Source organism: Fundulus heteroclitus, unplaced genomic scaffold (genome assembly GCF_011125445.2).
Source record: "Fundulus heteroclitus isolate FHET01 unplaced genomic scaffold, MU-UCD_Fhet_4.1 scaffold_133, whole genome shotgun sequence".
Taxonomy (NCBI): Eukaryota; Metazoa; Chordata; class Actinopteri; order Cyprinodontiformes; family Fundulidae; genus Fundulus; species Fundulus heteroclitus.
The window spans coordinates 55518-68149 of NW_023396545.1; the positions used below are offsets into that span (position 1 = coordinate 55518).

At 40.7% G+C, this 12632-nt stretch overlaps 1 protein-coding gene across 1 annotated transcript in view; it reads left to right on the forward strand.

Annotated features, from left to right (window-relative positions):
• Window positions 1-12632, forward strand: part of col15a1b (collagen, type XV, alpha 1b) — a 38370-nt gene that overhangs the window by 21350 nt on the left and 4388 nt on the right. Inside the window, exons 21-37 of the mRNA XM_036129068.1 lie at window positions 518-559; window positions 705-767; window positions 2681-2716; window positions 2833-2916; window positions 3254-3319; window positions 3530-3565; window positions 3802-3864; window positions 4354-4443; window positions 4558-4593; window positions 4726-4779; window positions 4913-4969; window positions 5340-5399; window positions 7749-7793; window positions 8930-9011; window positions 9137-9162; window positions 10412-10510; window positions 12486-12630. Coding sequence (XP_035984961.1) covers window positions 518-559; window positions 705-767; window positions 2681-2716; window positions 2833-2916; window positions 3254-3319; window positions 3530-3565; window positions 3802-3864; window positions 4354-4443; window positions 4558-4593; window positions 4726-4779; window positions 4913-4969; window positions 5340-5399; window positions 7749-7793; window positions 8930-9011; window positions 9137-9162; window positions 10412-10510; window positions 12486-12630 — 1084 coding nt within the window. The remainder of the gene's footprint in view (window positions 1-517; window positions 560-704; window positions 768-2680; window positions 2717-2832; window positions 2917-3253; window positions 3320-3529; window positions 3566-3801; window positions 3865-4353; window positions 4444-4557; window positions 4594-4725; window positions 4780-4912; window positions 4970-5339; window positions 5400-7748; window positions 7794-8929; window positions 9012-9136; window positions 9163-10411; window positions 10511-12485; window positions 12631-12632) is intronic.

Here is a 12632-nt window from a genome sequence, read left to right on the forward strand (position 1 = left end):
TTTCTTTAATTTTGCAAAGATGGATTTGTGAGTGGGCCATCATTGTGAGTGGGCCATCATTGTGAGTGGGCCATCATTTTATAAGCCACATCTGCTTTAAATCGTGCCACATTTCCAATTCCTCCCTGAACTGTCTGCTGTATTTCTGGGTCTCCGTTATGCTTTTTGCAAACTAATGCCCTCACAGAACCGCTGGATTTATATTGAAATTAAATTAAAACACTGAATGTAACTGACTGCCACAAGGCGTAAAAATAAAAATAAAACCACGTCTCCACAATAACGTGTTACTTATTGTCGGCCCAGTATTGGAAATTCAGGTGAAATACATAAAAATTTGAAGGCCCTGTAACTATGAACTATGATATAATTAATAATTATCATGCTTTATGCGTTGTATATTTAACAGTTCACAATGGTCTAATATGTGCCATGCATGCAAGCAGTGATCCCGCACATGAATTTCGCTCTTGCTTCATCGCTAACGGTTGAACTTGCTCTCATGTGTTGCCTTCAGGGTGAGCGTGGAGCCGCTGGCGCTCCTGGCCGTTCTGTCAAGGTGAGGCCATTCTGATCGTGTTTCTTACAAACTGTTTGGGCGCTCACCAGCTTCTCATCCGTCTCATGCTTCGGGCAAACTTGTATAAACACATAACATCCACCTGCTGTAGCAGCACATCTGACTGTGCTGTCCACGATTGCAGGGTGAACCAGGAGAACCAGGACCAGAGGGTCTGCAGGGCCTTGCGGGACTACCAGGCGCTAGAGTAAGAATCAACAGAATGATAGAGTTGTACGGCTAACCCAAATGTGAATTGTGCCTTTGGAACCAACAATTGTGCCTTTGGGATTTTGTGAGAATCGGTCTTTTCAATCACATAACAATTTCTGTGTCAAACCAATGCCTGGATTATGGTAGCAGTGTTGCAATAAAACATTCATTTACTTCATGGTATTGTACACACCTTTACCAGGTGTGCCAACCAATCTGCATGGATCTGTTATCACAGACCTCTGCAATTATTTGGATGTCCATCTACAGACTAAGGGCCTGATCTTCAAAATTCTAAATAAGTCGTGCTAAATTGAATGGGGGGGGGGGGGGGGGGGTGCAATAAGTGGTCGTGTTGTGGGTGAGCTATAAAAATGTTACCCATTTAAATCCAGCAGACCAAACTGGTGGTCCGCTGGATTCCATGCTGGCAGTTTGAGCATGAAAGTTAAAGTTTATGATGATAATAAAATGATAGTCATAATGATAATACATATTTAAAATTACTTATAGTGTATTTTCAATCGTAAAACTTGAAAAGGTTGACTTTGATCCGACCCCCCTCTGACAGAGTTTAGTGCGGGAAGGAGCCGTACAGTCAGACTTACAGCGAAATTAGTCTCTAGACAGGTAGCTTTACCGCCACCATCTGCTCACAACAGCCGCTTGACCCAAATTATTGCAAATCAAGGTAGGCCTGTAATAATTTAATTAAACATAACTGAGCTTCATACACAGCCCCTGAAGGAACATTGAGGGAGGAAAAAAAATCCCTCTTACCACAAGTTACAGATGTGCACTACCCCCTTCCCCCAGCCCATTCAGTTTTATTTTTTATAAGCATGCCACAATATTTAAGTTTAATTTCATAGAAGGCTGTTTGCTTCCCGCTGCATTAAGATAAGATAAGATAAGATAGGCTTTATTGATTTCACATTGGAGAAATTCACATGTCACATCGGCTCAGTAATCAATAATCATAGGAATCAAGTAGGACAAGATGCATCATATATATACAGTGTGTCCTCGTTATACCATGGATCAGAAAGAAGTAGGTAGGAAAAAGAAAAATACAAAAAGAAATAAGGCAGAGGATGTCTTCTGTACATTCACTGTGGCTTAAACGCGTGTGTATTGACATATATTCGGGTGAAGTAGCAGCAGAAGTCACTTCTTTCAGGATTATTGCACAGTGTATTAAATAGAATTGCACATTAGTTATCGCATGTTGGTTATTACAGTTACAGTTATAGTTACAGTGGTGGTTACAGTTATTTTGCAGCATTGTATAATCTGATGGCAGCAGGGATGAATGACCTGCGGTAGCGCTCCTTTTTACAGGCAGGGTGTCTCAGCCTGTCACTGAAGGAGCTGCTCAGTTCCTCTACAGCCTGGTGCAGGGGGTGGAAGGTTTTGATTAATCCGTCCAGGGCAGACGTCTTTTTCTCCACTAATATTGCTCTACTATTGTTGTGCTCACATGCACACAGACTATCTCTCCTTCGTCATTATACCAATGCCTTCTTTCTGGCCACAATCACCACCAACAACTTTGGGTGTGAGTTTGCACCCGACTGTCAAACGTGCAAATTACAGACGCAAAAACTGCGCCCGCAATCAGTTTGGGGTTTGATAAATCGCTTTGCAGATGGTATTTAGATTCGCGTAGCCTCCTGCCATAACAATCTGCATATTCCTGAAGGCACACATGCAAAAACGTTTTGGCCCGCTGAGTCAAATGGCTTTGCACCAGGTATGAAGATCAGCTTTGCACACGCTAATTAGTTTGCACTTGTCTTAATTCACCGGACCCAATGTCTTAAAGGTAAAATATTCTGGTTGGTATGTTCGCTGGAGTGGGCTGCTTGCACTAAAGGGTTTTGTTCGTTCTCCTTTCAAACAAAACAGGGGTCCAAAGGAGAGAAAGGCAGCCCAGGACCCAAGGTAGGAAATATGAGCGAAAAATAATTGTGAAACATTTGGCTTCACCTTGTTTTATGGGATTTCAAGTTGAATTCTTCTAACCAATAATTAAACATGATGTTGCCTTTGTACTACAGGGCGATCCAGGTGCTGATGGACTCAGTATAGCAGGCCCGCCTGGTCCTCCTGGACCTCCTGGACCTGCTGTAAATCTACAGGATGTAGGCATGCACACAAACACGTCAAGTTTTTTATTTATTTATTTAAATTAAATATTACTTTAAATCTGAGTTTAAATATAAATATTGCATAGAAATATGACACATTTCCGAGGAAGAGTCCTACAAGGTTTAGATTCATTGAATTTTAATCCTTTTGACATCTTTTATTGCAATACAAAGTAACTGTCCAGCACTCATTTAAAAACGTCATTGTTGTAACAAAGTTCAATGCATTTTCTATGCTAAAAGACGTCGTCTCCATTACTGGTCATTTGAGCAAAGATCCTCCTGTTCTTTAAACACGCTAACACAAAGCCAAACTCTACTCTGTCTGCAGCTGATCATGAACGCTACCGACGGGATCCTAAACTTCACCCAGATCAGAGGACCCCCGGGGCCCCTGGTGCGTGCTCTCTGGCTACAGCTGACATGGCTTGGCGGTTTGAAATGTTTGTTAAATAGAAATGCTTTGACATAAATGTGCTACTTCAAGGAAGCGCTTTGTGTGTTGCACCTGCCATCAGCACTGAAATTAATTAACTGTATCTTTTCAGGGGAAAAAAAGCAAAAGTAGAATAGTTGGTTTATTTGTGTGTTTGTCGGCATGTTTCAGGGTCCTGAAGGTTTGCCCGGCAAAGCTGGATTTCCAGTAAGACCTCTTTAACAGTCCACTGTTCTCATAACGTACATGTTGCTGTTTATTAAGAGACACGGCAGCAAGCCTTTCTGTTTCAGTAATCAAATTCATTTCATTTGAGCAGGTATTTTTTTTAGTTTTTGATTGTAGAGAAATATTTGTAAATGCCAGAAAAAAATGGCCTTGCAGTTTCAAGGTCACTTTTACTAAAACCTCTAACTTTAGCTGGTCAATAATCACCTTCCCAGGGGCCTAGAGGACCAAAAGGAGACAGCGGCCCCCAAGGTATTCAGGGAGCTGCAGGAACGAAGGTGAGGCCTTAATGCAGCAAAGGGGCGTGGCCCGCAGAGCGTTTGTACGGTTTAAACTTCTGGAACTGATTTCAGTCAAATTGGATTTCTCTTTAAGAACCATGACATAAGATTTAAGAACATAATTAAAAAGGTGTTTTTCTAGCTTTCCTACCTTTTAAGTGGTAATTTTTTTGTAATATTAAGAGAATGATTTCCTTTAAAAAGCTCCTCACTGATGGTGAAAATAGCCAGGGTTCAGCTGACTTCCCTCAGCAGTCCGCACTGAAGAGTGTTGCTGTCAGTGCAACAGCACAGCTCTTTGTTTGATGCGTTCACTAGTTATTAAAAGATGGAATGTTTGAGTTTCAAGCAGGCTGTTCATTTGCCAAGGCCAGTCTGGCTGAAAACCCACCAGTTTCTCGGTGCATTGCTCATATATTTATAAAATCCTGTTTAGAAATGTTTGACATTTTAATATAATTTATTGCCTTTTATTTGCTTTGTCAGGGAGAAAAGGGCGAACCTGGGGTGACAATTGCTGCTGATGGATCCATTTTGTCTGCTCCAAGGGGCCCTCAGGGGCCAAAGGGCCCAAAGGTACTATTAACTCTCAAATGAATTTATTTCCTTAACCACAAACTGCTTCTACTCTGATTAGAAAGAATCTAAGGCATCAAGATGAACCAAGCACATATGTTTGTTTTCTCACAGGGCGACCGTGGTTTCCCCGGACCTGCTGGGTTTATGGTAAGTTTATAATAAACGCAATAATCAAGAAGATGCAATGAATTTGCTGGCTTAAAACTCTTGAAAGGCTGTATAATAAGTTGACCATGCAGACAGTAATGTTGCTTAACCAACTTTGTTTGTTTGTTTCAGGGACCGATGGGACATCCTGGTCAAAAAGGAGAATATGGTTTCCCTGGACGCCCAGTGAGTAGTTTTATTTAACCAGATACAATACCCGCTGACGGTACAGTGCTAAATGTGAGCGAATAAATGTCACACCGTGTACACTGTTTGCTGTTCAGAGCCAATAATGAAATGCCACTGTCTCTTGTTGTAGGGTCGACCTGGGATGGCAGGGAGGAAAGGTGACCGCGGAGATTCTGTCGGCCTGCCGGTAAGGGGAGACACACAAGCAGAGAGTACAGAGTTATATCATAATGTGTGCTTAAAGCCCTGGTAAAATGAGCACGATACACTGAAATTCCTGATTGAGGAACCAAATGATTCTTTTATTCTGTTGTTTTAGAGCACTTTGCCTTTTTGCAAACTAAAGGGAGTTTATACATTTATTGGGATGTTTACATTGAAACAGTTCAAGAAAGGATCCTTACAATTTTTCTGTGAAACAAGCACAACCAGTGATTTGTCTTTTATCAGACTGATCACTGCTTAGCACATACATTTTATTGTAAGAAAAAAAAAAACATCTATTTAGTTTTGCCTTTACAACACCTACACTTCCCCTCTGCGTATCTTCTTTTCAGGGGCCTCCAGGTCCTCCGGGTCCTCCTGGTCCTCCTGGAACAATCCTCGGACTCAATGGAGTAAGTTTGCCCAGATGTTGGCTGATGTGAAAGACTTATAATTCCTCAGCATGTTACTGAAATACTGTATGCTATATTGTCTCCACTCAACAGATGTTGAACATTCTCATTGTCTTAATTTTGCAAGTATTCTTTTACTCTATCTAGGGTGGGGAAATACAATAAAAAATGTAGATTTATAAATATTGTAGTAACTTTACATAATTACAAGGCCCAGCACAATAATAGGCATCCCAGGTAAAGATGTGTGTAAAGAACAGATTTTTTTTGTTGACAACTTTGTTGTAATTAGCTCGGTAGATTTTCTTTCCTTACCATAATGCTTGAATCATGCTTGAATCCTTACCATGGACTCTAGTTGTTTTAATTATAATAATATTGCTATGGCCATTGCAACATACATTCCAATGAAATTTGTACCCGGGCTGGCACTGAGCGGCGCCCGGGGAGCATTCTGGGAATAAGGGTCTTGCTCAGGGACCAAGCGTGGCAGTCTGTGGGAGTTGAACCCAGACACAAGCTCAATGCTCCAACCACTAAGCCACCACTCCCCATATATACAGTGACAGCAATAATGGGACTCTATATAGTTCCATTAGTGCTGTGAGTATTTAAAGGCAGATTTAGGCGAGTAACTAGTTTCTTTTAGCCGTGTTCAGACTAATTTAGTTCAGCAGATACCTATCTATCCCATTTTGAAGACCAATTAACAATGGTCCACATAATCTTGATACTATTTGTCCACTTACAGAGTTATTCTATTTTTTGCTTTTCTGTCCTGCTTAAATATTTCAGATCATCAAGACCTCAAAATCGTCAAAACGTCAACATCTGAAATTAAGAAAAAATGACCACATACCTGCAGTCTAACATGGTGGTGGTAGTGTAATTGTCTGGGGCAGCTTTGCTGCTTCAGCACCTAAGCGACTGAGCGATTGAACCATAAACTTTGCACTCTAACAGAAAATTAATGCATGAAAACCATTCAGTGTGGCTGAGTTAAAAAAGCTATTTAAAGAAGACAGCTTACATTCATCCATGGTAATGTAAAACACTCATTGCCTTTTATCCTGAATGTTTTGATAGTACAGTCAATATTGGTTATTTTACAGTGGTTCAGGTTAGCTTGGGTAGATTTTCCCCGAATGACTGATATTATTATGGGAGAATTACATTTTGTATCTACCCAGGTGATCAGATATTAAACTTTGTTCAATGATCTGAAACGTTTAAGTATGGCAAAAACAAAATTACTCTGTGAAGAGGAAAATACATTTTTTCACAGCACTGTATAATCCACAGAAATAGGAAGTCAAGCATTACTTATTAAAGATTCTTAGATGTTCTGACCCACTCATAAAAAGGCAAAGTATAACTTTAAAAACTGCATCTGTTGTACAGATGAGATGAGTTGTTTCTCTTTCCTAATAGATGTTCTCAAATAAAATTTGCATTTTCTAACTACTGATGTAAGGTTTTGCTATATGAATGTGATTATGTTTTTTCTCAGACTTTTATACGCCTCTTTCCCAGGTATTCAAGAGCTGTGGAGGGTGCTGTATTTACTTTTATATCACTTAGCAGAAAAAAATATAATGTCACTCTTTTTTCACCACAAAAGACCATTTGATAGCACTTTGGACCAATGTCAGCTGTCCATTGTCTCCATCTGAGCCGTTATAGGAAAGGAAGAATGTTAAAGATTGTAGTATATGAATTTGTGATCGCCTATGATCTGTCATTATCCTTCATTAGCATTTTCAGGCAGGTTTTAGGTTTGAGGACAGTTAATTATTCTTTTTTAAATGTAATCATAGGTTAGCACACGTTAGCTTGTTTTTTCATAGAATTACACTAACACTCAAAAGTTTGAACGCACCTTTGCCATTCAGTGGCTTTCCAAACCTTTGACGGGTAGTATAGGTATGAAGTACAACACTGAACACTTTTCTCATGGTTCTGGTGGGTAAATGTAAAGTCTAACGTAGTCTTTTCTAAAGTCAACACATTTTAAACTGAAGTTCTCCACATTTTCTAACACCATAGGTTGACCCCAAATAGAATCTGTCATTTGTCTTCTGTTTTATTTCATGAGGAAAAATCTCACTGCAATAAATTAGATGACACCATCAACTCTTAACAATGCAGTATAATCGTGTATAATTGTTGGTCCAGTTGTCCAGAGTGTTAGATTAGGCCAGTGTTGCCGTGCTCCAGAACATGTATGCCTGACTGAGCAAAGGATTAACAGCATTTAACTGTGCAATGTGTTTAGATAGCTACATTTTTCACCAAAACTCTTCTTGAAATTGAAAGCCTGTTCTCGCTGTTCTTCTTTGAACCCAAAAGACAGTGTTCCCGGTGCGCCCCAGACCGCACTGCAAACTGGGACGAGTAAGTCTGAGCCGGACCGTCTGAATGGTTCCTTTCAGTCGGAAATGGGCACCATCTGGTGGTTCTGGTGGTGTGTGTGGGTTTTTAAAGCATGAAGCCTCTCTGGTGCCTCCTTCCCTCCCTTTATCTACCCCTCCTGTTCTCTTAACGGTGTCTAATAAGGCTACGTGACTGTGGATATGATGTCACTGCTTCGGGCTTTAACATTTGTCTTGTGCATATTACCCACAACATAAAAGAGCATCATTATTTTTGTTCATCCTAATCCCCAAAAGATCAATTTGTGCATGATACTGAATCCGGTCCAACCATTAAAGACAAATGTTACTGCGGGGTGTTCCAGGGGGCATGCCGATTACCGTTTAGCTCATCTACTGCCTTTTCCTCCTCATCAGCTACTGAGCACAGTGAAGCTCTGGCAGCGAGTAGAAAAGGAAGAAATGTTGTGTATGTAAATCAGAGTTGGTTCATCATCACTTTTTTTAATCAGTTACTGAAAGAATTAAACTTCCTGACATCCCTCTATGCTTAAAAATACGAGTTTAATAATCTTTTTAGTCGTTGTAAAAGTGATGGAGCTCCATCTCTGATCCCTGACTATTGAATAGATGAGTCCGATTTCTTCCTGGTGTCGGGTTTGTGTCGTCTAACCATTCAGCATCTCAGAAGAGTTATTCTGATTGAAGGTGTAGCGGGCTGAAGAGCCGGCCATTACTATCTACGATAAAGCAGAGTAAAAGACGCACTGTGAGTGGGTCCACAGGTTGCTAACAGTGTGCAATAATAGGCTGTTGTGTTCCTCTAGAGGTCTCTGAGAAGCTGTTTGCTGAGAATAAACAGGAGCAGATCTAACTCCACATTCAGTTAATTCAGGTCTGCGTTTAAAAAAAAAACTTCCTGCTATATCCCTGAATGTTAACCTCAATAACTGAGCATGAATCCCTTGGATTTAATCTTCTTTTTTTTAACTGGGAGCAAAATTATCAGTGAACCTTTTATTACGTTTAACATGATGTTTAACTCCCGCTTTTTAGGATTTAAAAATGTTCAGCAGTGCGTTAAACACACGTATACAACATGTGCGATCGGGTTATCATTGTTTATCAGTATTAATTAATGCATTTGTGTGTGTGTAGGAGTCGGTAACAAAGAGAGACTCGGGAGGACTGAAAGGCGACAAAGGAGAGGAAGGGATGCCTGGTGAGCCGGGAACACCCGGTAAGACTCGTCCCTTTGGCCACCAAGTCCCTGCAATCACACTCAGCAGCAGCCTCAGCATTTCAGTCCCTTCAACATTTATTGTGTTTTATGGTCTAACAAACTCTGATGGTGTTCCCTTCCAGCCCCGGCATTACCTGATGGAATAGTGGTGAGTGAAACCTTCTCCTGCACTGTCTATCTGCAGAAGACAGGATAAGATTTGGTAGTTTTTGAGAAACGCTCACATTGAGAGGGTCTTAAACCAATGTTATCATTATAAATATAGTCTGTTAGTTTTTTTTTTGTTGTTGTTGTTTTATTGCGTGTCCTGCCAGTGCAGGATTAAGAATTGCTGTCTTAATGCCAAAGAAAGCCCAACAGATTTTACTTTCACAAGTGGAGCATTACTTTTTTTGCCATGATGCTCTGCTTGATTTATATATGCAAAATGCTTTATTAGTTTAGCTTTATTTCCTACTTTGTCATATTCCAACCTGTAATTTACATTTTTTTAATATCATGTGATGGATCAGCACAAAATAGTGTAAGTTGGTGGAGTGAAAATATAGTGAGGAAAACAAAAAAAGAATCAAATAAATTAAAGAAAGAGAAAATTGGTATCTGCATGTGTATCCACGCCATTTTGCCTTCAAAAGTCAAAAGTGAAAATGACACAGAATATGTGTAATCTAAGTGTGTCATGATCTATAAACAGACCACCCCAAAGCAAGAGGCATCACACCATGAAGACCATGGAGCTCTTCAGACAAGTCAGGGACAAAGTTGTTGAGAAGTACAAGTCAGGGCGGGGGTGGGTTGGGGTGCTAAATAACTGACTGGGACGGAGGTTCACCTTCCAGCAGGACAATGACCCAAGTCATACAGCTAATGCAACGCTGGGGTGGTGTAAGGAGAAATATTTAAATGTATGGAAATGGCCAGGTCAAAGTCCAGAGCTCAATCCAATACAGAATCTGTGGTTAGAATTGAAGATCAGTATTCACAAGCAAAAACCATCCAGCATGAAGGAGCTAGAGCAGTTTTCTCTTGAAGAATGGACAAAAATCCCAGTGGCAAGATGTGGCGAGCTCATAGAGACTGACCCAAAGTAGGAAATGCCATAAAAGGTGGCTCTACAAAGTACTGAACAGTTACGCACACTTGAGTTTTTTTGTTATTATGTCCTGTTTGACGTTTGCTACACAGTAAACTAAAAAATCTTCAAAGTTGTAGGTGTGTTCTGTAAATGAAATGGTGCAAACTCGCAAACAATCCATTTTTAATTCCAGGTTGTAAGGCAACTATGAAAAATGCCACTAGGGGGGGGTGTATTTTGTGTCAGTCTGAAATGAATTTAGCTAATTATATCTAGCAGTTTGGTGGATCTTCTGAACTGTCCTCTGTGGTTGATTGCTCAGGGAGCGAAAGGTGATCTGGGACCCAAAGGTGAGAAGGGAGAAAAGGGCGACTCAGGCCTGCCTGGTCCTCCAGGACTTCCAGGAAAATCTGGACTTGTGGTGAGTTCAAAAAGACAAATCAAGCTAAATTCAACAAAGTTCTGTTGTGTTTTTAGTAGATCTGTGCACAAGATCATTCTCTGTTTGTTTTGTTCATCATGCAGCAAATTAAAGAATTCATGCCAGTTGTCAGAACGTAGAAACTACAATATGAAGCACAAAAGCTACAGCTTGTTTGCAACATTATATAAAAAAAACTTTTGGCAATGGGATGTGTCTGTCTATAGTTTATATAGTAGAGTAAAACCTTCTTCACCTCTACATCTTGAAGAATGTCAGCATATCAAACCTTAGCTGGCTGTATACCAAATGCTGCTGTTCAACAAACCCCCCATTCAAATATTTTTAAAGGTGAATAGTGCACGTTTTGAAGTTTTATATTATTTCATTTCTTTCCCATACATGCCCTTACGTGTAAAATGAGTCATCCTCTATTTGCCACAGTTGCCTCTATAGGCTGGATTATTAGGTTCATGATCGAGTAGGGTGACCATATTTTCATTTGGGAAAACCAGGACGCCTCGGAGCGGGGAGCGGGGGGGGGTTGTAAGGCAAACGCGGCCGAGCGGGGGGGGGGGGGGAGGGGGGACAGACAAGCGCGCCCGACAAGCGCGAGGGAGGACTCTATGTTCTGATTAATAACAGGGCTGCCCACACTGACGCGGCTCAGGGATTACGTCACACGCAGCGTGACGTACCAATGAAGGTAATTTAAAAAACAGGACATTTCCTCGCTTTATAAAAACGAGGAAATACGGACATGTCCCGGGAAATACGGACGTTTGGTCACCCTATGATCGAGTGATTCAGGCTGAATCCTCTGGGCATGAGCGTGGGTGTGACCTGCTGCATGCTCTCGTTCACCTGGCCACTTGAGTCTCCGCTGTAATCAATGCGTTAGCAAGAGAACGCGGGCTAACTTCAGTATTTACAGGTTTCTCCCCTCAGAAGACATTAAGCCACTAAATCAGGGGTGTCAAACTCATTTTGGTTGAGGGGCCTCATACAGCTTAATCAGGTCTCAAGAGGGCCACACGAGTAAACTCATTACAAGATTAAATAGAACTAATAAATGTGGACTTGTTGATTTTTATATTAAGTTAATTTCACTTTTACACAATATATTATGAATAACATCAGCGTTTTTAAGAAAAGTATGTGCAATTTCAACAATACTTTTACTCAGTTAAACATTTACTTGTGTATTATGCATAAGAACTGATCACAGTGATTATACAATGTTGAAAAACATTTATTCACATTTTTTGGAACTTAAAAACACTGTCCTGCATGACAAAATACATCAAACAGATAAAAATTAGGAAATGATTTGAATTTTTCCACACCTGAAGCTTAATCTGCTAATTAAAACACAGCGCCCCTCGTGGACAATATAGGAACTGCAGATTTTCAATTAAACGAAGTACATGTTTTTTTCAATAATTGTTTTATCATTCTCTTCCTTTTATCTTGTCCACTTGTGAAAGTCAAATCTGATGAGCTCTTTGTGGCATGTTATTGCCACATTGCCAGACAGGACACTGGAAAAAAAAAATAATAATAATATTTTTTTTTATTTTATTTTTTTCATAATGATAATGCATTTAGCCACAGAGCCGGACTAAATTGTTCGGCGGGCCGGATCCGTGTTTGACACCCCTGCACTAAACAAAGACCTGTGCAGATGCCTTTCCTCTTCTCCCGTGCACCACACCGGTGCCATTTTGATGTTTTCATGATGTAAAGTACTTTCAACCGCCTTGCTGCTGAAATGTGCTATACACTATAAACTTGACCTGACTTGACTCTCAACTTGTTACCAGAGGGGGCAGATGTCTGCAAAAATCCGGGAACTCACGCTATGCTCCTTTAAGAAAATGTATAAGAGCCTTCAAAATAAAACACAGCTTTGTAAACATGAACGTGTTGAGAAGCACAGAACCAAGTGAATAAATCTTTATGCTTGTGTCTTCAGGGTCCAAAGGGGGAGTCCATTGTAGGTCCCCAAGGTCCAGCAGGTTCTCCTGGTCAACCCGGACCCCCTGGGCTTGGACGACCTGGCCCCCGAGGCCCGCCTGGCCCTGCAGGGCCCCCAGGACCAGCACCTCCCCACGGATCTGGT